The 26,503-nt window shown below is 37.9% G+C and overlaps 1 protein-coding gene across 2 annotated transcripts in view; it reads left to right on the forward strand.

Moving 5' to 3' along the window:
- The window catches only part of col11a1b (collagen, type XI, alpha 1b), an 86,630-nt gene that overhangs the window by 47,766 nt on the left and 12,361 nt on the right, over positions 1-26,503 (forward strand). For both annotated transcript variants that reach the window (XM_079614493.1, XM_079614494.1), the window contains 27 exons: positions 1,045-1,089; positions 1,629-1,682; positions 2,287-2,331; positions 2,590-2,643; positions 2,747-2,791; positions 3,660-3,713; positions 3,845-3,952; positions 4,283-4,336; positions 6,761-6,814; positions 7,698-7,742; positions 7,839-7,892; positions 7,985-8,029; positions 8,116-8,169; positions 8,761-8,814; positions 9,175-9,228; positions 9,354-9,461; positions 9,627-9,716; positions 10,923-10,976; positions 16,516-16,623; positions 17,226-17,333; positions 17,890-17,943; positions 18,908-18,961; positions 20,840-20,947; positions 24,031-24,084; positions 24,687-24,740; positions 25,369-25,422; positions 25,543-25,596. In XM_079614493.1, the coding sequence (XP_079470619.1) occupies positions 1,045-1,089; positions 1,629-1,682; positions 2,287-2,331; positions 2,590-2,643; positions 2,747-2,791; positions 3,660-3,713; positions 3,845-3,952; positions 4,283-4,336; positions 6,761-6,814; positions 7,698-7,742; positions 7,839-7,892; positions 7,985-8,029; positions 8,116-8,169; positions 8,761-8,814; positions 9,175-9,228; positions 9,354-9,461; positions 9,627-9,716; positions 10,923-10,976; positions 16,516-16,623; positions 17,226-17,333; positions 17,890-17,943; positions 18,908-18,961; positions 20,840-20,947; positions 24,031-24,084; positions 24,687-24,740; positions 25,369-25,422; positions 25,543-25,596 (1,719 nt within the window). The remainder of the gene's footprint in view (positions 1-1,044; positions 1,090-1,628; positions 1,683-2,286; positions 2,332-2,589; positions 2,644-2,746; positions 2,792-3,659; positions 3,714-3,844; positions 3,953-4,282; positions 4,337-6,760; positions 6,815-7,697; positions 7,743-7,838; positions 7,893-7,984; positions 8,030-8,115; positions 8,170-8,760; positions 8,815-9,174; positions 9,229-9,353; positions 9,462-9,626; positions 9,717-10,922; positions 10,977-16,515; positions 16,624-17,225; positions 17,334-17,889; positions 17,944-18,907; positions 18,962-20,839; positions 20,948-24,030; positions 24,085-24,686; positions 24,741-25,368; positions 25,423-25,542; positions 25,597-26,503) is intronic.

The raw sequence follows: 26,503 nt of genomic DNA on the forward strand, positions 1-26,503 counted from the left end.
TCTGCTCTTTTCTCTCTCTGTCTTTTTCTCTGGAAACTTATAGAAGAAAAATTCACTTCCCCACATACCATGAAAGGCTTTTAGACTTTGTCTATTATCTTTGAGGTCGTCTATTATCTTTGAGGTCATCTATACACCAGTGTGCTCCTAAAAGTTGACAAAAATAACCTTTTGTAGATATACATATAGTACCGTTCAAACCGTTGGGGTCATTACTTTTTTTTCTTACATAAATTAATACTTTTATTCAGTAACGATGCATGAAAGTCTTCTATTTCAAATATATGTTCTTCTTTTGACCTTTCTATTTATTAAAACATCCAGCAAATTTTTTTAATGAGTTATGATGCTGAAAATTTAGCTGTGCCATCACATATAAAATATATTCCAATAGAAAACTATTATTTTAAATTGTAATAATGTCACAATACTGCAAAAATATTTCACAATATTGCTGTTTTTACTGTAAACTTAACATTTTATGGACAAAAATTATTGATGATTCATGTTGTAGCTACTACACAGATTTTTGTCCAATCAGATGCTCTCTAGAATAAGAAAGTCCCTCCCCCAATACCATCCACAACTGACTAGCAAGTAGCAAATCATGTAAAGGGGGACCACCCCTTCGATATATCCCACCCAAACTTCCTATTTCAATTGTAAATACGTCCACACAGAAAAAGGAAAACACATGTTTAATGACTTCATGGGGTCATTAATTCTCCTGCCGTCTCTTTTTCTGCCCTTTTTTCACTTGTATTCAGTTAAATGTAGAGCCTGATGAACTGTCATTGAAAGACTGCAATGAAAACTGGTAAATCCATTAATCTAAAACCACATCCAGGCTCCATAAGTTTGTAATAGGACTCACTATATTCACACACTCACGCACAGACACACAGAATAATATATCCTGTTCGACATTCTTTCTTAGATTTGACTGAGATGTGCCCATAGCTTTTTCCAATATAAACTTTACTATCAGATTTCCCTTGAAGTCTCCATGTTGTACTGTCTAACTTTGGAAACCTTGTCTTGCAGGGTCTGCCTGGTCCTCAAGGCCCGATTGGTCCACCTGGAGAGAAAGTGAGTGTGTGAATAAGAGTTGTTCGCCCCAGCAGCCATCGTCTTTGTTATTACAGGCGGCGTTTTTCTGCCCTAACCCTATAAACGATTCAACAGACTCCTTGGTTTCTGAGCTGTAGGTTGCCTTCAGATCACTGCTGACTAGAGAAAAACCACACGCGCGCACACACACACCTCAAGACTCGCTAATGCTTCAACAAGCGGGATATATGCTTACACACAAAACTGTCATTGGTTAGTCTCTCAGACAAGCATTTTGTCAGGGCTCCTGGAAGGAGGCCAGAAAGAATCTGAAATGTGACTCCAGAAGTGGTGGAGTGTTTCCAGACGTACCATATGATTAGATCTCTTCCTTACCAAGAGGAAAAAGATGAAAATGGAGTGCTTTAGGAGTGAACTGCTTATAAAAGTTGCCCAGCGAATCACTTGGGCGCACCAGTAATCGTTGCCTTAATTGTGTGTGTTTTTCCTCCCTCTTCTCTTTCTTCCTTCTTTTCTCACTTATCCTCTTTCTTTGTCTCTCTCTCTCTCTCTCATAGGGTCCCGGTGGAAAACAGGGGCTCCATGGGCTGGCTGGGGCTGATGGGCCTCCTGTAAGTAGACTTTTCTTAAATTCGTATTCTCCCCTCCCCGAATTCTCTGCGTTCATATCAACAATACTTTGCATCATCACATATCATTAACCATTAACTATAGCTTGATAATGATCCTGGCTTGAGGGGAATGTATATTTTATTCACACAATTTAGAATTGAAGTGTTGGCGGCATTTTATTTCATGAGTTGAAGTTTTGAATTGGAAAGACAGGAAGTGGAATTTACTGAATTGCAGTTCAGAGAAATTCAACACAGACACAACAGAGGGCTTTCATCAAAATGAGCAAAAACAGAGACCTTTGTTTTCACTTTTACAGCCTGTTTTATGTGGACTGACTCCATTTTGAAGACTTTAAATAGAGCATTCTGGGGAAATAATTGTACTTCTGCTGTGGTCCATAACATTCTATAAGCCTATTTATTTTAATATATATTTTTTATTTTTAATAGTTATTTAGGTGCCATTGAATATTAATAACTAATATGTACAGAATAAAAATACTTTTTAAAGAATAAAAATGAAAATGTTCATACTGTATATTACTGTACACTAAACCAGACCATACCCACGAAGATGCTTTTGTTTGTTATCCTTGCACAGGGTCATCCAGGGAAAGAGGGTCCTCCCGGGGAGAAAGGAGCAGCTGTGAGTGTATTTTTAGTTTGTCTCAAAATGAATTGTCACTCTGAGTTCCAGTTATTGATCACATTTCAAGTGCAAAGCCACTAAACGCCTTTAAGGTGCTGTTTTGCAGCTGTCTAAAAGCTCAGTAACAAAATTAAAGCCATTTCTCGGTCTCTTTAATTAACACTTAATGTATGAACCCTTTAGAAGTTTAAAACCTTATTCCCCTCTATTAATCCAGATTGATTCAGTGTTATTATATTTACTCTCTTCTTATAGGGCCACACAGGTCCCCAGGGGTCCATTGGCTATCCCGGCCCCCGAGGTGTGAAGGTAAACAGCTTCGATTGTCTTCATCTCACTTTTTCTTTATTATCAACATTATGTGCTCTTAGTCTATCCATTAGAGCCTCCATTCATTGTTCTGTGCGTTTAGGGTGCCGAGGGCGTTCGTGGCTTGAAAGGCGGCAAAGGCGAGAAGGTAAGCAAATGATCCTGTCCTCTGTCTCCACTAATGAGCTCTTGGGTCAGCCCCTAAAATGAGGCACACAGATGACAGATCGATAGCTAAAAGACCATTTCAGTGACTTTCTGCACCAAAATGGCCTCAGTCAGGTGTAAAGCAAAATCACCTACGACTCGATGTAAGCAGAATTTTTTTTTTAAGAATTGTCTTAATATGTGTAATAATGCAATATGTGCTAATTATTGTTGTACAGTAAATACACAATGTTGTGACTTGATCTGCTTCTGGCTGTATCCTCTACAGTGGCCACCAAGTGTCAGTGTTTCATTTAGAAAGAATCAAGACTTTTATGTCTACAAAATATATTGTTATTAATATGTAATAGTATGCTCAACATTTAAAATTCAAGAACACTTCTGAGAGAACAGGTTGGTAAATTAACATTCTGACAATCTTAGATATGATTTAATTTCTCGGTCTAAACTAGCATGAACCAGCAAGTTACACTGTGGCCACTAGATGCCAGCATTTAGCCATTATGTTCTTATAGATGTTCTTTTGAAAGAAGATTCTTAATAGTTTATTCAGTTTATCAGATTTTCACTTTGGACAAAATTATGAATTATTATTATCTATCTATCTATATTTATATCTATCTATCTATCTATCTATCTATCTATCTATCTATCTATCTATCTATCTATCTATCTATCTATCTATCTATCTATCTATATTCCATTTATCGGTCTGTCTGTCTGTCTGTCTGTCTGTCTGTCTGTCTGTCTGTCTGTCTGTCTGTCTGTCTGTCTGTCTGTCTATCTGTCTGTCTGTCTGTCTGTCTGTATATGTTCCACATAAATGATCTACGTTCGATTGATTTCAGGGAGAAGATGGTTTTCCTGGGTTTAAGGGTGACATGGGCCTCAAGGGTGACAAGGTGAGTAACAACTTTGCTTATTTCATTTTAGTTACATTTCATTTCAATCAGCACTCATAACCACTCGTTTATCACTTGTTTGAGTCTTTCCCATTATGTATGTTATGAAACTAGTGTAATGTTTCATTCAGGGAGAGGGTGGTGTGTTGGGCTCCAGAGGAGAAGACGGACCAGAGGGGCCCAAAGGTAAATCTGGTCCCTCCGGAGAGGCTGGTCCTATGGGCACGGCAGGAGAGAAGGTCAGTTTAAAACTCATTATGTTGAATATAATGGCAACGTACTTAAAATGACCAGCCTTGGAAAAATCAACACTAGTGTTTTTGGGGCACTTAAGTGTCTGTCAGGGATTATTCATTTATGTGCGAGTTAAAACCTAAAATTACACTGAACTCATAACTCTGGACACCAGTTTTAAAGGGCAGCCAAATACTCCATTACAGCTCCCATATGGTTTTGCTGTTTGTGCAGGGTGCTGAAATGCTTTATTGTTTCTGTATAGGGCCGGTATTGTTTAAAAACTCCAAATGAATATGTGCAGACCTTGAGTGTGTTCTTATTTTTGTTTTTAGGGAAAACTTGGTGTTCCAGGTTTGCCTGGCTACCCAGGAAGACAAGGTCCCAAGGTTAGTGCTGACAAGTTTATTTTTGCTGTTTTATCATCTTTTCATAAGTTATTTTGATTTAATTTTTAATTTCTTGGTCATTATTTACAAACAAAAGCAATCAAACAATTAGACATTAACCTTTAATGAAACAAAAGTTATCATCTCTCATAAACAGTGCCACTGTCTGTACTGCTTTATTTATGTTTGGCCAAGCGCAGCGTTTGACATGCAAGGCCTGCTGTTCTCTGATAGCCTGTGTTAACAGATTTAATAGGATAAACTCATTCTCCATTACTGACTGCTTTATCTCTCAGCCACCCAGCATGCAATAAGTGCAGGCCTGTGAAGAACCCAAGACTGTGCAGATACAGTTTGTGTTGTGATGTTTGTCAGCGTATTCAGTCAGTTCAGCCTGCTAACATCGACAAAACGATCATTTGATTCAGTATACAGGCTAGTCCACTCATACAGCTTGAATTCCCTGGTTTTTGTTTGAATAACAAGTTATGGAAAGCGATTTTGAAGTAGTCTACAACTTGCTTTGTCAGCTATTTTGACACTGGGTTTCCATTTTCCACTACTGCATTTTTTTTAAGTAATGTTCAGCCTGTCCAGGGTTCTGTTCAGAGTATGTGAGGAGTTTTTTTCCCTGGAAGTGATGAGCTGGTTTTTTGAGTCCAGTGTTTTTTGTTCTCTCTCTCGCTCTCTCTCTCTCTCTCTCTTTCTCACTCCTATTAAGGATGGCAATATATCAGTATCATATCGCCTGATTTTGATGTTTTTTCATCTATTGATATTGGGTGATATTTTAGATATTTAATTGTTCTTCTCAGTTCCTCTGTTTTTACATAGATTACCTTTTCCGTCATCTAACATTTACTTAGTTATGTTTTTAAAACACCAATAATTTAATAATATTTTAATAATATCTGTAATATTTATAATTTATTTTTAAAGCTGCTTTATTTATTTATATAACACTATGTGGATTTGGAATTTTTGAGAATTCATCATGATCATAACATGTTAATGAGCTAATGTTAGTATTTTGATGAAGCATGCAACTTCTTTCCAAGTGCTGTTTCTTTGTTTTTTTGTTTTCATTTAAAGTGCCCCCATTATACTATTTTAGAGGTTTCTGATTTAGTTTTGGAGGTCTCCTACTCAAAAACACTTTAATTTTCTCATTGTATACATTGCAGCATTATCTCTTTTTTCTCATTGTATACATTGCAGCATTATCTCTTTTCTCATTGTATACATTACAGCATTATCTCTTTTCTCAGTGTTTGAAAACAGTTTGTTCAAAGATTCAGTCTCTCTTAACCCCTCCTTTCCAAGAGCCTATACTCTACTCTGATTGGTCTACCGCTTATAGCCCATGTAGGAAACTAAATGCCCATTACCATATCTGAATTTCAGCTTCTGAGGCTTCCTCAGCACTACACAGTGATATGACTATGGCGTCGGTTTTAACATATAATTTTTTTGGAAGTGCATAGAAAGTGTATTTGCTTTCGCAGCACAGAAAACAGTGTCTTCTTGACATGTCGGCAACATGAACCAGGCCTCAGCTACAAATACAGTGTTTGAGGGTGGGTCAAACTAGGGCATCCAATGAAGACCATAGACTGACATTATGTAAATTTGTTACGGACCTATGTAGGTACATGCGGGAAAGGAATTACTGACAACTCGTTTCAGTTCAGAATCTATTCTTTCTTTTGGGAGACAATAAATCCATTAATCGTGCACTTTGATCGTTGAAACTTTGCAGACCTTCTACATTCACAAACAGCTATATTACAAACTACATGAAAGGTAATATCCGATAAAGCATAGAAGGGGCACTTTAAAAATGATATATCCGATATCTTAAATAATACATAATTTGGAAAATGTAAAACGCAGAGTGGAACTGGAGCATTGTGATTATCATTGACTTTCAGTGGAGATGTGAAATTGCTGTCGGTCCACCTCAGTGTTCCATTGTTTTGTGTGTGTATTTGCAGTTGTCTGTTTGATCTCCTCCATTATCTTGTGCAGGCGACCATCCTGTGGAGTAAATTACTGATGCGTTTCCATTGTGCATGGGCCGCTTCCCCTTCTTTCCCTGCCAAAATAATTCGACCTTCAATTTCTCCTGTCCTTGTGCTAACAAGCACGCATTGCTCATGTTTATCAACTCCGAAAGCTAGCCCTCTGAGTATAACTCACAAATGTTAGCATTAGCCGTAATGTTGTTAAATTATTCCTCAAGGACATCCTCTGTGTCAACACAGTTTCACTTTTGCTCAACAACCAAAGTTTTTTGGCATGTTTAAAAGGTTGGGACGAATATTGGAAACTTTTGAAGTGAAATAAGTGTGTCATCTATGCTGTGTAGCTGAAAACTACTCCCCTCAATCATCAATGTGCCTAATAATCTGTCTCCATCTACAGGGCTCTACTGGTTTCTCTGGCTTCCCTGGAGCCAATGGTGAGAAGGGAGGAAGGGTACGTATAAGGGCTTTTTTATTTTACTATAAAATGAGATTTCTTTTAGGATGCTACAGCCTGACAAGAGCCATTTCTATTGCACTTCTCTGGTTCTGATTATAAACAACATATACCAGAAGTTGACTAGTCCTAGAACTCACAGGTATTGCAACCATGCAGGGCCAAAAACGAACACTCTCCAAGCGTCAAATGCTTTTATATGAAACGGTGTCACTCGCCAGTTGGCTGGTGATAAATGCTACCTATCAGATTGTGCTACCAGCATCATATTCATGTGGTTTGAGGTTTTAATAATGTCCATACCTAGTCCTACCCTGAAACTACCCTTAAAACAATGAAAAATATATTTCTGGTGGCACAATCTGATTGGTAGCATTATTTGGAAGAACACCAGTAACATTTTAATGGTATTCATTTGAATGAATTCAAACAATGCATGAACGTGAACAACACCGGGACAGTTGACGGGCCAGCGCTGCATCGTGAAAAAAAGTAGACATAGTTGGCTATGTCTTAAGTAAACGTAAACAGTTGAGAAAGTAAGCGCATGTGTATCAGTATATTAGATCCGTGCATTTGCTCTTAAAGTGACAGCAGCCTAATATTTTTTTTTTTTTTTATATATATATACATTTTTTACTTGTGTTTAATAATGTTTTAAATTTGTATTAGTTAGACTAGCAGTTTTAGCTGTGCTATCGAAATTAGAAGAGATAATTGTGAATTTTCATTGGAATCAAAAATGTTGGTGTCATTGCTGCCGGTTTTTGAAAAACATTTTCATGGCTGGTAAAAAAATGTATGGCCGGTGTGGCAAAAAGTTAGTTTTAGGATTGTAATGTTAAGGTTGTAATTATAAAGGTTGTCTTGTGTTTTTTAGGGTATTGCTGGTAAAGCAGGTCCAAGAGGACAAAGAGGTCCAACGGTATGTAAATGAAGTTTTAATCTTTTCAGTAGAAAATCAAACTTTTTTCCACATACAATAATGATAAGGCTTCTCGCTAATAACACTTGATCTCAGGGTCCCCGTGGCGGAAGAGGTGCCAGAGGTCCAACAGGAAAACCTGGACCAAAGGTCAGGCTTCACCAGTCCTTATTCACAAACTCAAATAGTCAATGCTATCTGCAAATGTTTTCTTGTAACAGGCAGCTTTGTTTCTGTTTTAGGGAACATCAGGAAATGATGGACCATCTGGTGGCCCAGGAGAGAGAGTAAGTGATGGTTGAATTATTTCTCCAGTTCATTTGTATTAATCAACCTTTACATCTCCCTTAATTTTTTTTCCTCCATGTTTTAGGGACCCCAAGGACCTCAGGGCCCTGTTGGATTGCCAGGCCCTAAAGGCCCACCTGTATGTAGTTTTGTCAATTTCATATGCTTTTGAGTTATTCTAATCTAAGTTATTCTACTCTTCGACTCGCATTAGTATGGAAGTCCATTTCTGCCAATTCACATAATCTATTCACATAAATGGCTTTTTATGTCATAGTTATGTTATTAGAATTCCCCCCCCCCAAAAAAAAATATTTATGACAGGTTGAAATTATAATTATGACTTTTAGGGTCTTAATTATGACTTTTTAATCTCATCATTTTGACTTTTAGGGTCCTAGTTATAACTTTTTATCTCATATTTTTCTCCTAATTATGACTGGTCTCATAATTTCAATTTTATGTCATAATTATGAAACCGGGTGTGGGTATTGTGGGTGAAACCGGAGTGGACACAGAGAGAACATGTAAACCCAGGAATCGAACCAGGGACCTCCTTGCTGTGAGACGACAGAGCTAAATTGTCTATACTGTATCTCAAATAACATGTCTAACTGTAACCATTAAACCACAAACATGAAAGAATGATAACCATGTGTCTATAAGTCTATTATATAATTTTTAATGTTTTAATCTCAATTAATCTGTTTCAATTTTGTAAAACCCTCAGGGGCCTGCTGGAAAGGACGGATTGCCCGGTCACCCTGGTCAGCGAGGAGAGACTGTGAGTATCATTTTATCTTTATAAGTGTTTTCTGTCTCTGGAGTAAAGTGGAAGAAATGTTGTGGACCATCTTTATGATGTATTACCTTTTAGCTGCCGACAGTGTCAAGGTGCGATACTGTTCAGGTCTATCTATCTCTCTGTTTCTAATTAAGAATATAGAGATGGACTGCTAACAGTACACTTCTCTTTCACTGATTTAGGGAAAACGACAGGCTGGATTTGTACAGTTTAGTGATATTTACATAGTTTACAATCAATCCGAATTTTCTTTGCTCTTAGATTACTTCCACACACATGTGATAACTAGAATAAATTGCATGTAATCTCTCACAATGACTATGTTTATTCTCACCACAGGGTTTTCAAGGAAAAACTGGACCTCCTGGACCTGGAGGTGTTGTTGGCCCACAGGTGAGCTTGAACAGTTATTGTTTTATATAAGCAGGAAAAAAATACCAACACATTGCTCTGATAAAACATCTCCTGAAGTTAGCCAGAAGTTGAATTAAAAACCTGTTTAAATTGGAATTTGAAAGGGCTCTACAGGAGAAACTGGTCCTGTTGGAGAGAGAGGACATCCTGGATCACCAGGGCCCCCTGGAGAGCAAGGTCTTCCCGGAGCTGCTGGCAAAGAAGGTGGAAAGGTATGGTGTGCTAAACACGTTTACTTCAGATCATTCAAGGCTAATAATTGGAGAAAATTCACATCATTTTCTGTCCAATTTCATAATGTGTAGCTGGCAGATAATACTGTCGAGGTTGGTGTTTTTAAGTTAGAGGACTAAATCTCATCGTCTCTCTCCTTGAAGGGTGATCCAGGTCCTCATGGGGGTTCTGGGAAACCTGGCCCTGCCGGATTGAAAGGGTTCCCAGGACAAAGGGGGCTTCCTGGCGCAGCGGTAAGAACAAACAAGTTAATGTCATGTGTCCCACCAAATGCCCATTACAGTAGCTGCTTAACCGCCTGCTGTTCATACAAATGCTCACACTGGATGAATGCCTCAGGAAAGGGTACAGTCCTAACTATAAGACTGAGGCTTGTAAAGATTAACTGACATATTTAACACGCATTAAGAGATTCAGTAAGCTTTTGAAACACATCTTGCATAGAAAGAAATGCCACTGTATTGCAGTACACAATAAAGCCAGTAATATGTAAAAGCATGAAAAGTATTCATATTGACTCTCAGGCCAAAAATGTATTGAAAAGAAATACTTGTGTACCAACATAATCTCTTGTTGCATACTGTATGCATTTTAGACCAAAAGAGTTACTTTTTTAAAGTGTTTCAAATATCTAGTCAGATTTTACTGTCTCCCAGCTGCTTCAGGACACTAAACGTGCATGAGGTGCTATAATGATATATTGCACTGTCCTAAAGACAAATGCTAACCTTTATCTCCCTTTCAGTCAGTTTCTGAGATTCAGTTTGACATATTTATTATCCTCTGATGTGGTACTCTGTGGGCCTGTAAATTACTTTCTGCATAACAAACTGACACAATTGGGCAACTCAAAAGTAGTGCATGTCATGGGGACTTTGGAAATGTCCATACTTGTTTTTTCTTCATTATGAGTATTTAGAATGTGGGACTGAATATAATCAAAGTTTTGTTTTAGTTTAATAAATAGCATCTGCCTACTTGATGAATTTCAATGTCCATTAGTTACATCTTTCATGAATCGAGTGTTGCTGAAAGTCACATTTGAAACCCAAAGCCAGTATGATTTCAATAAACAACAATTGAATTTGCCATCACTTGTTGTTTTGATGTTTACTTTTAGCTGGTTCATATGTTTTTCATGACTCAGATTATGGCTTGATGGGAGGAGAGTGACTTGCCCTTGGCGTCACATGACAATGCACTGCCAGCGCTGGGTTTCTGATGTAGGAAATAGGGCGATTGCCAGTTTAATAAACACTCAGGGCTGTATTTCTTGTAGACATATAGTACAAACAGCTGCCATATACTGGCACAAACACATTCAAGCACACATGCAGAGACTCAGATGCCACTTTGACAGATTCTGAAGCACAGCTCTCATTAGAGAATTAAACCTCTCTCTCTCTCTCTCTCTCTCTCTCTCTCTCCCTCTTGCACAGGGTCCATCTGGTCTGAAGGGAGGTGAGGGTCCACAGGGTCCACCCGGCCCCAATGTAAGTACCTGTGTTACCATGGAAACTCTGTCAGTGCAAACGATCAATCTGCAAGCTTTGCCTCTATTAGTAATGTGACATCAGGCAAATTCTGGACCAGGCGCAGTCAGCAGGTGGTGAATTTAATGACCAGTAATGTTGGCACATTGGTGTGTGATCTGATCCCACACAGTCTGATCACACTGAATGAGTCAGGCCTAATTAGTGAGTCCGTAACTACGTCAGTGATTGCATTTGAATCATACAGGAGTTATGCTCAGAGATTCAAACCTGTAGTCATTAGGGATGCCAAATGTACCGGGGATACTGTATGTGTGTGTGCTCTCTGTGAAGTGCACTCATAACAATGCGGCTACTGTATGCTTGAAAGCAATCAAATGCACTTCGGTCAAAATGGCCATCTTGGCAGGATATTAATGAAACCCTTATAATACATGTTTAGTGTTAGACCTATGTTTTAAGCCTTGCTGTGTAAATGCAACCTAAGCCAAATATCTGTTGCTGTATACAATGTTGTTATAATATAATATAATATAATATAATATAATATAATATAATATAATATAATATAATATAATATAATATAATATTGAAAAGGAAAGAGAAAAAAAATAAGTCTTTGTTAAAATTGCAAGGAACCTAATTGGGAAATATTTTATATTATTAATTTATTACTATTATTATTTATAATAATATTTAAAATATGATATTAAGTGTAATACTTAAAATATATTTTATTTATTTATTTGTTTATTTATTTCACGTAATATATAGTGATTTTATAAATAAAAAAATGATTAAATGTATTGAATTATTTTAAAGTATTACACGGTATTGTTTTTACTTGACATTTATACTTTAACAATTAAATAATATTTTAGGTTTTAGTCAATTAAAGACCTGTGTTTGATAGTTACAATTGAATATTTCTATGGTTTTGAACGTGGGATCGAAAATCATGCTGATCTTGCTATTGATTTCTTGAAATTTGGTACGGTGACAACCCTATAATCATATAGAATGTAGAATAACATAGAAACTGCATTCTGCATAGCAATAACATCCTCCCATTAAAGTAACTGCTGTCTGTCTTCTCTCATAGTGCAGTGAAGGCACAGCAGTACAGCTTAAAACCGTCAAAGCTTCAGCTGTGCTCTATGTGAAGCCCCTTTCAGCTTGAGGAAGATTGGTGTAGGGCTTCATTGTCTCTAGTGTATAAAAGGCATCTGTACAGCCCAGCAAGAAAAATCTCTGAAATCTGTAGGATTTTGAGTCAGTGGCCCACCCACGCCAATCAGCCATCTTATTCGCCTAAATAGACCTCCCGCAGGTGCCTGAATTGAGTCACCACCACAACTTCTGAGAAGTTTCTAACAAAGGGTTAAGTCAGTTTGCACTGTGTTTCCAAGATGTTTGTCTGGAGTGTGTTTTTTGGGTGGTGTATGAGATGAGAAGTGAGTCAGTCTTGAACATTTAGATTAGTGGTTCTCCACTGATGGCTAATGGGTCAATGATCTTTTATTTTATTTGTTATTTTATTATTTATTTAGTTATTTATTTATATATGTATTATTATTTATGGAAAATGTATGCCTGCATACCTTTTATAATGCATTATTTACATTTTACATTTAAATTTATTCATTTAGCAGACGCTTTTATCCAAAGCAACTTACACATGAGAACAATAGAAGCAGTTAAACTAACAGTAGGACAACAATATGTAAGTGCTATGATCCCTCTCAGTTCAATCTAACGCAGTGCATGTATTATTATTTTTTGATAGAATAGAAGAGAAAGAGTTAGTATTACTGGAGAAAGTGCTGCCGAAAAAGATACGTCTTCAGCCATTTCTTGAAAATGGCTACGGACTCAGCAGCTCTGGTTGAGTTAGGCAGATCATTCCACCAGCAGAGAACCGTCATGGTAAAGGTCCGAGAAAGAGATTTTGTGCCTCTTTGAGATGGCACCACAAGACAGCGTTCGCTTCCAGAGCGCAAGTTTCTAGATGGCACATAAGTCTGAAGTAATGAGTTTAGGTACAAGGGAGCAGAGCCAGTGGTTGTTCTGTAGGCAAACATCAGTGACTTGAATTTGATGTGAGCGGCAACTGGCAACAAGTCCAATTTAGTGAGGAGAGGAGTGACGTGTGCTCTCTTTGGCGTTAGAGACCACTCTAGCTGCAGCATTCTGGATCAGTTGCAGAGGTTTGACAGTGCAAGCTGGAAGACCAGCCAGGAGAGCATTACAATAGTCCAGTCTGGATAGAACAAGCGCTTGGACAATGAGTTGTGTAGCATGCTCTGATAGGAAGGGCCTGATCCTCCTGATGTTGTACAAGGCAAATCTGCATGTTAGCAATGTGGTCCGTGAAGTTCAATTGATCATCAATTACAACTCCAAGGTTCCTGGCAGATCTTGATGGAATTATGGATGACGAGCCTAGCTGAATGATAAAGTTATGATGTGTTGGGTTACCCGGGACTACAAGTAGTTCTGTCTTCGCAAGGTTTAGTTGAAGGTGGTGGTCCTTCGTCCAGCCAGAAATGTCTGCCAGGCAGGCTGAGATGCGAGCGGCTACCGTCGGATCATCAGGCTGGAATGAGAGGTAGAGTTGTATGTCATCAGCGTAGCAGTGATAGGAAAAGCCATGTTTCTGAATCACAGATCCTAGTGATGACATGTAGATTGAGAAAAGAAGCGGTCCAAGCACTGAGCCCTGAGGCACTCCAGTACCTGTTTGGTCTTAGACACCACACCCCTCCACAACACCCTAAAGGACCTACCTGAGAGGTAAGACTTGAACCACTGGAGTGCGGTTCCCGAGATGCCCTTCTTCTTTAGGATTGACCGGAGAATCTGGTGGTTAAATGTGTCAAAGGCAGCAGACAGATCCAGCAGGATGAGAACTGAGGATTTGGAAGCTGCTCTTGCCAGTCTCAGAGCTTCAATTACTGAGAGCAGGGCAGTCTCAGTTGACTGTCCGCTTTTGAAACCAGACTGATTGTTGTCCAAGAGGTTGTTCTACGTAAGAAAGGAGGAGATCTGGTTGAAAACAACTTGTTCAAGTGTTTTCGCGACGAATGGAAGAAGGGATACCGGTCTGTAATTTTCTAGATGTGCTGGATTTAGAGTGGATTTCTTAAGCAGTGGGGTTACCCGAGTCCCGACCCTGCTTAAATTCTGTGGTAAAGGTACCCGTGTGAAGAGAAGTGTTTAGGATCAAGCGGACAGGTAGTAGGGCGATTGGAAAGGAGGAGTTTGGAGACTTCTGCCTCTGAAAGCAAGGAGAAGGAGGGTAGAATGTGTGTGTTAGCGGGTAAAATGTGTGTGTCAGTTTGTGGATCGGTAAATTGGCCGCTGATGGTGGTTGTTTATTTATGAAGAATATGGCAAAATCGTCAGCTGTTAGGGTTGATGAAGGAGGAGGAGGAGGAAGAGGAGGAGGAGGGTTGAGAAGGGGGGAGGAGGTTTTGAAAAGCATGCAAGAGTCAGAAGAATTGTTAGTTTTGTTGTGATAGAAAGTCATTTTAGCAGTAGAGATATTAGCAGAGAATGAAGAGAGGGATTGATAAAGACCAAGGTCAGTATGATCTTTGGATTTGCGCCACTTCCTCTCTGCACCCCTGAGTTTAGCACAATATTCACGGAGAACATCAGATAACCAGGGGGCAGAGGGTGTGACCTGGAGGAAAGGGGGCAGAGGTTGTCCAAGCAGGATGTTAAAGTTGAGAAAAGAGTATCAGTTGCATTGTTAGTATCTAGTGCTGGTTGAGGAAGTGTGGATGAGACCAAAGAGGATAGGCGAGAGGGTGAGAGTGAGTGTAGGTTTCGCCGAAAGGTGACCCGTGGAGGAGTGTTTGTTGTGATCTGTGGTAACTATGAGAGTGAGGAGGAAGTGATCTGAGGTGTGCAGTGGAGTGACCAGTGGAGTAGTAGCGCGTGTAAATAAGATCCAATTTGTTACCTGATTTGTGAGTAGCCGCAGTCGATACTCGTTTGAGGTCGAATGAGGCAAGCAGAGTGTGGAAATCAGCAGCGTGAGGTTTTTCTAGGTGGATGTTGAAGTCTCCAAGAACTATGAGAGGAGTTCCATCCTCAGGGAAGGATGAGAGTAGCACATCAAGCTCCTCTAAGAAATTGCCAAGCAGACCTGGGGGACGATATACAACTACAAAATAGATTTTAGTGATGGTAATAGAATGTGATTCAAATGAGCTGTTGTCACATAGAGGTGGTAAATTATTAAATTTCCAATCGTTTGAGATGAGCAGATTTTCTACATAAAGGCTTTAAGTAAAGTGTTAGCAAAAAAACTAATGATTAAGATGTGTCCTCCCACAATTTTTCAAGGTATAAGGAAAATATGTTGAGAACCACTAATTGAAACCAGGTTCTGCACTGCATGTTTGGTGTGCAGTGACATTAACCCCTCATTATGTTTGCAAGAATTAACACTGATGGTTAATGTTGTGTATAAGTTTTAGCATGTGTTTCTGTGAGTATGTGAGCATGTGAAAGCAACCGGAGGTCCTCAAGTAAAAAGTGGATAAAGCCTTCGCTCTGAGAGCTGTCTTTAGTTCTAATCCTTCAGTGCTAATAGATGCACTAATGGACTATTTCTGAAAAAGACACGCTGCACGTTGTTTTTGAACCTGAGAGTGCCCTCTCATATAAACTATAAAAGACCTGTTCACACTCTCAAAGAAAGAGATATATTTAATGTGATACGCAAATGCAAATGTGTCTTGTGTTGTTCAGTCTTGTGTTGTTCACAAATGTGTCTTCTGTATGGGAACATGTTCTTCAGAGCCAAAACAAACTACTGAATAACAGTGTTCTCACAGACATGGACCATCTGGAAATAGATTTTATATATATATATATATATATATATATATATATAAAAGTATTATTATTTTATTTTTGTTCAAAATATACTACACACCCTTAATGTGCATACAGTATACAGGTGAAACTCGAAAAATTTGAATATCGTGCAGAAGTTCATTTATTTCAGTACTTAAAAGGTGAAACTAATATATTATATAGACTCATTACATGCAAAGTGAGATATTTCAAGCCTTTATTTGTTATAATTTGGATGATTATGGCTTAAAGTTTATGAAAACCCCACATTCAAAATAGGAATATTGTGAAAAGGTTGTCATAGCTGTAAGCCATAATCATAAAAATGATAACAAATAAAGGCTTGAAATATCTCAATTTGCATGTAATGAGTCTATATAATATGTAAGTTTCACCTTTTAAGTTGAATTACTGAAATAAATGAACTTTTGCACGATATTTTTCGAGTTTCACCTGTATAAGAATCATGTTAATGTGTTAAGGACTGTTCCACTTGTGCATGTGCAAAAAAGGTTTACGGTTCATTGAACAAGTATGAAAAACATTGTTTAAACACTTTCCAATAAAGTTCTGTAAAGCTTATTTGGATTTTACAGAATTAAATTAAATGTAAGTATCTTAATTAACCAATTGGGATGCAGTCAGATGTAATAGGATATGTGTGTTACAGGGGTCACCAGGAGAGAGAGGAGCAGCTGGACCAGGAGGACCCATTGGTCTAACAGGACGCAATGGCCCTCAGGGACCCCCGGGACCCGCTGGAGAGAAGGGTGGTCCGGTAAGTGAGCATTGTTACAGTTGGAGATTAATGAAATGCCATTTTTAGCTTGTACATTGTCCCAATATGTAAGCATAATTATTAAATTGAACAAGTAAATTGGGTCATCATCTCATTTGTTGACGAGATGAATAGCAAAATCGGGCCTAATTTACCTGAATTCACCCTGAAGAAAGTAAAATAGCAACTGTGCTTTTATCAGATGTGTGGAAGTGATGCACTAATGTCTAGATATTCCTGTGGGAAATAACATGGGCCAGAGGGAAAGAGTTTTAGTTCATTAAAATTCATCTTTTCAATAAACACATCTACCAGAGATAGCTTAGCGAGTTTAATGCAGCATCCAAACAAAAACTTAATTCAGTTAAAGCTGAAATCAATTAGTTGACTGAAAGGTTCTATAATAATTACCGAACATACTCTTCTGCATAGTGTATGAATACTGTTAATTAATTGCGGTGGATCTGCCATTAGCTTTGTTTGCTCAGACTCCCTGTATTAATTGGATTAAAGTATTCCTCATAGGACGTAATGCAGAGAGGTGCATAGTAATCTGCATATTGAGTCATCAATGTAAAACGTTATTTCTTAACTTCACTCAGGGTGAGAAAGGACCTGCTGGTCCTGCCGGTCGGGATGGCATCCAAGGTCCAGTCGGTCTCCCTGGCCCAGCCGGACCTCAGGGTCCACCTGGAGAGGATGGTGACAAGGTGCAGCAATTTATTCCAAACTTCCCAGCATGACATTTTAATACATAGACATCATGCCCATCTCACATCTGCACACCATTAGTGATGCTGCCAACAGAGTTTTGACTTATCCATCACTATAATCAAACAAGGCACAAAATCATTACTGTAGTGAAATGTTGAAACCAGTGAAATCAAGGAGCACACACACACACTTCTACACACATGCACATAAACCAAGTAAACAAATGTGTTCTGAGGCTAATGTATTCCAGAATCTATTATCGGCCAGTTAAATGTAGAACGGGGCTTTTTTAGACCCTTATCACGTCCCAAGCTACATTATTCTTTTCGGCTGTGGCGGCAATGGTGTTAGAGGGGCCAAGTAATCAATTAATTGCAAAAACACCCCAAGGTCTTGGTTTTACTGTTAAATTAAAATCTCTGGAGCAAAGTTTACTCTGCCGTTGAGGCTGAATTGACCTTGAGAATTTTTTTTGATGACCTGGCAACAAGGGAAAAGTTTAAACAACAGTTACTCGATTTTCAAAAACATTCTCATTCATTTTTTTTTCAGGGAGAAGTTGGTGATTCTGGTCAAAAGGGAGGCAAAGGTGACAAGGGCGAATATGTAAGTTGAACAATATTCAAACTATTTATAAAAATTATCTTTATAATTTATTTATATTTGGGGATAATAAATAAAACATTTAAATAAAAATTAAAATATTTGATTACACTGAGCAATACATTTGTTAGAGTATATATCAATCTTTGTTAATGTTAATAAAAATACAAATGTTAAGGTAATTTTAGCCGAAAATTGAACCTCATTGGCTCTTGCCGAAGCTCAAACGTGCTGCGTAACACGAGATTGAACCTCATTGGTTCTTGAGGAAGCTCAAACGTGCGGCATAACACGAGAATGAACCTCATTGGTTCTTGCCGAAGCTCAAACGTGCTGCGTAACACGAGAATGAACCTCATTGGTTCTTGCGGAAACTCAAACGTGCTGCGTGACACGAGAATGAACCTCATTGGTTTTTGCGGAAACTCATACGTGCGGCATAACACGATAATGAACCTCATTGGCTCTTGCCGAAGCTCAAACGTGTGGCATAACACGAGAATGAACCTCATTGGTTCTTGAGGAAGCTCAAACGTGCTGAGAATCACGAGAATGAACCTCATTGGTTCTTGCACGTCAAGCAAACAGCCTCGAGCTTCTGTCTATCATTACTGATGTGTGAGCTGATGAAGGTTTGTATGTGAAAGAAAAAGCCTTAATTAAATCTGTTCATCATCATGTCTCTTCAGAAAATTTGGTCTAAACTGCTCGATTCATATGGATTATTTTTATGATCTCTTTATTAACTATTTAAAGCATCAAATTAGTAGTTGCATTGACTGTCAATTTAGTTAAAGAGACTTTATATAAAGTGGGACCATATTTTTTCCTTATGTATTAGTTGCATTAATTATGGATGCAAAAGCAACCCTATTTTAATAAACAAATATTATCTTAGAATGATCATATGAGATCTAGATTCTTTATAACCAGTCCTTATCTTTGCCCTGATTGTCTGTTGCTGTAGGGTCCGCCAGGCCCAGGAGGACCTCAGGGTGTAGTTGGAGCTCCAGGTCCTGCTGTGAGTACTTACAACCGTTCATTTCAGCCATATGGGATAAAATCCAAATGTTTACCTCTTTTCTCCATTCATCTTCAAACAATCTTTGTTAATGCTATGATTTCACACATATAAAGTAGCCTAACTTCATAAATATACATAAATATATATCAAGTATCTCTTATATAAGTATTAAGGTTTAAATCTGTCAAAGGGTGATTCGTTTAGGACAGTTATGTCAACTGGACAACATATTCTCACATAGTGCCATCCTGATTGTTTGACCCTGGTCCACAATACTCCAGGGAGATTTCCCCTGTATTAAGTACACTTTTAAGTTGCTTTGAATAAAAGTGTCTGTTAAATGACTAACTACTCACACTTGCTCAGTTTTGCCTCTGTCAAGCAGCCTGCTGAGTTGATAAAGCAGCAGTGTGAGTGAGTAGTCAGGGCCAGGTGGCACACAGTTGAATGTTTAAAGTTTATGACTCAAGCTGAACACTCCCAGCTGGGCCTCTCCGTTTCCTTGATGCATTAGCTCTATAAAAGCTGATAATTACACCTATTCTGTGCAGTTATGTGAAGAACATTCTTGGAAACTATTCTGCTTTACTGAATAGGATCTTACAAATTCGGAAACGAATGAGATTGTAAATCTGTTTGATGACTTAATGATGTTGATGCTGCTAAAGATCGTAGTCACTTAAATATGAGCAGTATTTGACCGAACAACGATTCTTTCTATGCATACGTTTTTGTTAGAACTGTACATAAATTTTTTTTTATAAAATGAATTATATGCAGGTATGTGATTTCCACACGAATTCTGTTTTCTCAAGTGAAATGCGAAATGGCCTTAAACAATTACTACACAAATTGCTAAATGACAGCACTTCAAGAGCTTGTGGTGCTGTGTGGGACACCCTTGGCATTTCAACCCTGAGTCCAGAATGAACATTTGACAAGCACCAAATGCAAGAAAAGAAAAATGGTGTTGCCAAGTATACGATACGTGCGATTTATCAAAACGTAAATGCTGCTATTTAATTTATACAAATACTGTATATAGTCAGATGCGCTGCATGTTTCAGAGTGAAACGCAGCACTGATTTCTTTTATACACACAAGGAGCTCACGGTCAAATGTTTTCAGTTTCTTGAGTTATGAGTTAACTCGTTTTGCTGTAAATGCTGCTCCACAAGAACTTTATCTCTGCAACATGCCAACCATCTTAAATTTGTAATGAGAATTGCTTATAATGCCTGGTTTCCCCTCTTTTTTGTCCTCACTTATATCAATCAATGAAATAAAAAGCCCCCAAATTATTATTTTTTAAAAACATTATTGTGATTAAAACATTTAATATACAATTAGTGCATTTTGAGTACTTTTTTTTAAAGATGTTTAGCTTATTAAATTAACACATGTTTAATTGACATGTTAGGGTCAACCATTGAAAATTATAATTATATATATCATTTTTGTCTTACAAAATATTTAATTAATATTGCATTTCCCTAATAGTCTCCTAAACAAATACATCATCATATCCTGCAGTGACTTGCCATTCAGACATCTAAAACCTCACATTTCTTTAATAACTTCCCCTTCCACTGACCCTGTACAGCAAGCGGCGTCAGAAATGAGGGCAGCACATTCTCACCCTTCATAATTCCTCTGGGCGTTACTCTGAATGGCACATCTTTTCAAGCTTGACTTTTGATGTCTCAGGGGGTAGATCTAATTGTCATGCTTGTCTGCGCCGTACAGTAGAGTTTGAAAGACATTCTTGGGTCAGAAAGTTGATTTTAATTGTGTAGAGAGTGTTGCACTACACTTCTGCACCATTAAGTTCAGAGTTTGTATCAGTTTCAGATGTTAACTGTTTTTCTTATGTAGGGAAGTGATGGTGAGCCCGGACCCAGAGGTCAGCAGGGTATGTTTGGGCAGAAGGGAGATGAGGGGCCCCGTGGTTTCCCAGGTCTTCCCGGTCCCGTCGGACTGCAGGTACAGTTTTCATCTTTACATTAATCTAAACACACCTATTATGAATCTGCTGCATTCATATTGTTTAATATACACAAAACTCGACCATTAAATATCATGTAAGACTGTGAGGCAGGATAATTGAGCAAGGAGAGAAATTGCCATTTTTAAAATCTGGATTCAATTATGTTGCTCTAAACATGGCTGATTGATTCCATCACTTTCAGTTTACTTCATGTTTTGAAGGTGATGTGTAGTTTTTGTGCCACAAATTGGAATAGCAAAAAAAATACACTTTTTGGACAAACAGATTCCATTCCAAGTGCATGCCATTGGTTGAGCCATTGTTGCACATATTGAAACATAAATATTGTAAATAATCAGGGTTTACACTTTTCACGGAAATCAGCTTGTTTACTAATACACTACTATTCAAAAGTTTCAATTGGTCAAAAGGGTCAATTTTGGGGAAAAAATATATTTTTAAAATAATTAATACTTTTATTCAACAAGGATCAAAAGTGAAGGTAAATGAATTTATATTGTTACAAAATATTTCTATTTCAAATTAATTCTGTTCTTTTGAACTTTCTGTTCATCAAAGAATCCTTTTCCCTGAAAAGAAAGCACGACAGTAAGCACGACAATTGATTTCAACATTATAATAATAAAAGACTTTTGAGCAGCAAATCAGCATATCAGAAAGATTTCTGAAGGATCATTAATAATGTTGCTGAAAATTCAGGTTTGCCATCACAGGAATAAATTACATTTTACAATATATTATTAAAAACCATTAAAAACTCCTACTGACCCCAAACATTTGAACAGTAGTGTAGCTGTCTCTGTCTCTGTCATATTGAGCAGTGTTGGGGGTAACGAGTTACAAAATAACGGATTACAGTAACGATATTACTTTTTTGGGTAACGAAGTAAAGTAACGCATTACACTAAAAATATCAGTAACTATACTACTTTACTAGACTATAGGAACGCGTTTTCCTGCGTTACCCAAGCCGTGTTTTCATGTGTGTAAAGCTCTGATCTGTCGAAGTGGTGCGTGCATGCCTGTGTGTGTGTGCTTGCCTGGGCACCGTTGCCATAGAGATCGATTTGAGTGACGTAGCTGCTGGTGCAAAGGACAGAGAGGAATGGAGATGGAGACGGAGACGCGAGTTTCGGCCAGTGGCGATATTCACATTACTTTCAGTTTATTGCTCGAAAGGACAAAAATATTTGCCAGAAATTCACTCTATGCCCTGGCAGGCAAGTACTGGACATCGGGACTACCGGGAGATTCACGGCTTTTTGGGCCGATCCGATGCATCTAAAACTTTTTTGTTCGTTTGTCTTAACGGCTCATAAAACTCGTACATCGGCGGCCCATTCGTTTTGTTTTGCTTAATTGGCGGCGCTGGGTAAGTGCTGGTGTAATGCATTGGTTAAAAAAAGTCAGCATTCGTTTTTTTTCTGACAGACCGGCCCATGAAACACGTAGATTGGCCCATTGGTTATTTTCTTGATTGACACTGGACTGGCCCAATCACATCTTTAAACGCCTCCCCCTTTGGGCTTTGAGCGAGCGTGCAGTGTCAGTGTATCTGTCAAAATCTCTTATATACGGTCTATGGTCAAAATACAGATGGAGAAGAAAGTTTCAGTTTTGCAGTTTCCGTCAAAATAAAATACAATGTTTATCTCTGTCCAGCCCTGATCATGTGTCTACCACCACGGACATAATCCTGTTGTTTGTAGATTTTACAGTGAGGCATATTTCTTTGTGCAGACAGGGATAGTTATTTTATATGGTTTTACATGCCATTTTTATCGGCTACATTTATAAACACTATGCGGACATGCAGGCTAAATGATGATAGGGCTATGATGTTTGTCCATGTATCTACGGTAAATTAAGAAACGGGAAAGTAAAGTAATAAGTAGTGAAGTTACTTTTCAAATGCAGTAACTAGTAAAGTAATCTCATTACAATTTACAGAAGTAACTAGTAACTAGTTACTTTTTTTGAGTAACTACCCCAACACTGATATTGAGATATGACAAAGTATTATAACATCGAAAAATGACACACTTCGGTTTATGGGAATAATGAGTTGAATTTCAAATGACAACAGAGGCTGTTACTCAACACAGCAATATTATACAGTCAATCAAAGCAATTGACTAGTAATCAAAAGTAATATGAATAGTGATTCATCCCAACTGTGCTAATTGTTTGTGCTCTGCATCTCCTTGTTAGTGCAACTCACTGATCCTCTGCGATAATTATTTTTGATCCGAAGAAATTAAGTTAACCATCTTAATTTGTTTTCTCTGAAGTTTCGAATAACTTGCTAATGGGGAGAAATTGGGATTTATTAGAATGGAGACATTTCATTATCTTTTCAAAACTGAGACTGCAAATATAACTTATTAGCTGTTTTGGCATTTGGGAATATTGTCTGCCTCAAAATGACTGTGAAATTACACTTCTGTCCTTTTATAGTAACACAACATGTATCCAAACAATAAGCAGTAAGATATGCGTCCGCTGGTACCAAAGAGCATGTCTGCCAAATACAATGACCAAGAATATCCTTCTAATTACAGATGTTAACTATTAACAATGAAGAGACGTCTGTTGGTATTGTTGGGTGATAATGATCTGAATAACAGTCAAATCTCTTTAGTCAAGCACAATTGTATTGCAAAGTGAACTGCTTGCCAAGATTTGCCTCTTTTTGCGTTTCATATTTTCACATAGTGACACCGAGTGTGACACATTCACAGGCACCCACATGCAAATGCGCTAATTGCCATGAGGTTCCTTCTACTGCTAATTACCAAAAAATTGTTATTTGATTAATAGTGTTTACCCAATGGCTCAAAGCTGTAAATGTATATTATTAATATTCAACACTGTGAGACTGATTGTTATTCTAAATTATTTTGTTCATGAGGGAAGTGGAAACATAATCAGCATATCCTCGCTTGTTACTGAACTTTTAGCATTTTTGAAATTGTAATAAGTGAACTCTAACTGGGATTATATAACCTGCAATTTTGCCAAAATTAATATGTAATACTTGTTTTGTTTTTTTCTCTAGGGTTTGCCAGGACCACCAGGTGAGAAAGGAGAGAATGGAGACGTTGGCTCAATGGTGAGTTCGTAGTTGTCAAAACGCATAATTTGGTCATAATTAGTCTTAACCTATTCATTAAAATACAATTATGTGAATCTATATTTAACTTAATGCTGTTATAAAAACAGTAAGTGATAAATAATTGGTATTTTGTGTTAAGGTGCGCTCACATTAACCGTTGCCCGTCAAAATTTTGTGGGTAGAATCCAGTAATTTCAATAGGAATCTACATGATCGGGACTTTCACGTGAGGGCGGCAAAAGTTCCCTGCACAGATTTCGCTTATGCTCAAGTTGCTCATGCAAACTCACCATGTTGACCAATAGAGAGTTCCTTGGTTTGAATATGACTTCTGTGTGAGTGGTGCTTAATGCATTGCTACACTATTGACAGTAGAGAATCAACCCTTTTTGCCTGCAAAATTGTGCCGAAATTCGACTAATGTGACTGCACATTTAAAGTATTAGTGCTAGTGCTACTGATTCCCAAACAAAGTCATTTGGATGTGCTGATTCTTGTAATGTATCTTCTACTGGGCAGATTCAAAGCAAACGTTTGTGAATCATTCTGACCTGAGTTTAATGTCTTAATCTGTTTGACAACGGCTGTTTCTTTTACAGGGTCCACCTGGTCCTCCTGGTCCCAGAGGTCCTCAAGGTTCTAGTGGAGCAGATGTGAGTTTAACTGTAATATATTTGTATAGAAACTCTGAAGTGAATCAGAGGCTACTGTATATATTCACTCTGTCATTTTTTTTAACAACCTCATTCTGTCATTTTTTTGACAATCTCATTTACGTACTGGTGTGGGTCTCGAAATGTCCCGTTCATACAGCAACTTGCAGTAGCGTCGCGAATACTGTCTGTATGAACATGCAACAGAAGTCAAGTCCGAATTACCAGAAACCAAAATCAAAGATGGCGATGTCCATAAAACTGAAAAGTCTTATCACTTTTGATACGATAAGAGTTAATCTATCAAACCGCAAGTTCATTAAACCGCAAGACATACAGCTCATATCTAAGTTGCTGTAAGTTACCGAAAGCGAAACCACTCCCGAAAACCCGCCACGATCGGTAGACAAGCGTTTGTGCAGCGCAGAGCGGCTCTCTCGCACTTCATGACATCATGACAGACAACTAGTTGTCCAGTTCCGTTCACACAGCTTGGGTTACTTGTTAACTGTGAGTGAGCGTAACCACATTAAGGACTCATATACGGGACTTAGAACCGTATTCTGCTGCTGTGTGAACGTGGCCGGAGAGATTTGAATCAGCTATGTTGTTATTTTTTGTTTGACAGGGTGCTCCTGGCCCTCCTGGAGGTATCGGCTCAATGGGTGGAAATGGTGAAAAGGTGGGTTTTTCTTGAATAAATCTCTTCAAAACATGAATATACATAAATATTTTTGTACTTATTATGTTGAATGTACCCAGATGTCACATTTATTGTTTCCCTTTATCTATTCCCCCTCAGGGTGAGACCGGTGAGGCAGGTAATCCAGGACCACCAGGAGAGTCTGGTACAGGAGTAAGTATATTTTTGTGTTTTAGAGTTGTTGAGCATATTTTTCTGGGTTTTTTACCTGATAAACCTGACCTGCATGTAATACATTAGATTAGGGTGGTCTACAAGGCGAATCTATTGACATTCAGGGAACATAACTACACAAATCCTTCTGTTTTCAAAATGAACACATTCAGCTAATGATCGTTATGGTATCATTTGCACAGGCAGTTTAAGGCTGCTACAGTCCTTTGCAATGACTACATTTTACTCTGCTGTAGACTTCACAGACTTTAATATTCACAAACATGTATATGCTGTGGTGAACATCACTTGCATTCCAGATGGTTGCTGTTATCATCATGCTTTTTCACCCAGGGACATTATTTTGTCTGCCGACTTCTGCACAGACCAGTTCATGTGATATCAGCATCTTAAATGATGTCTGTATCTTACTATTACTTTCTTTTTGGAACAGAAGTTTAAGGCAACATTCAAAGTTAGTTTTGACAGCCTTTTTTTACACTTATTATTAATATACTGGTTACAGTGATCTGTGACCCTGGACCACAAAACCAGTCATAAATTGCACAGGTATATTTGTGGCGATAGCCAACAAAACACTATATCGATCAAATTATCAATTTTTCTTTTATGCCAAAAATCATTAGGGTTTTAAGTAAAGATCATGATCCATGAAGATATTTAATACATTTTCTACCTTAAATATATCAAAATTGTATTTTTGTGAGTGGATGCAGCACACTCGCCAAAAGAAATGGAAACTTTTAAAGGTGATTTTCTCGTTATTTAGATTTTTTTGCACCCTCAGATTCCCGATTTTCAAAAAGTTGTATCTCGGCCAAATATTGTCCTATCATAACATACATCAATGGAAAGCTTATTTATTCAGCTTTCATATGATGTATAA

Source organism: Phoxinus phoxinus (genome assembly GCF_949152265.1).
Source record: "Phoxinus phoxinus genome assembly, chromosome: 5".
Lineage (NCBI taxonomy): Eukaryota > Metazoa > Chordata > Actinopteri > Cypriniformes > Leuciscidae > Phoxinus > Phoxinus phoxinus.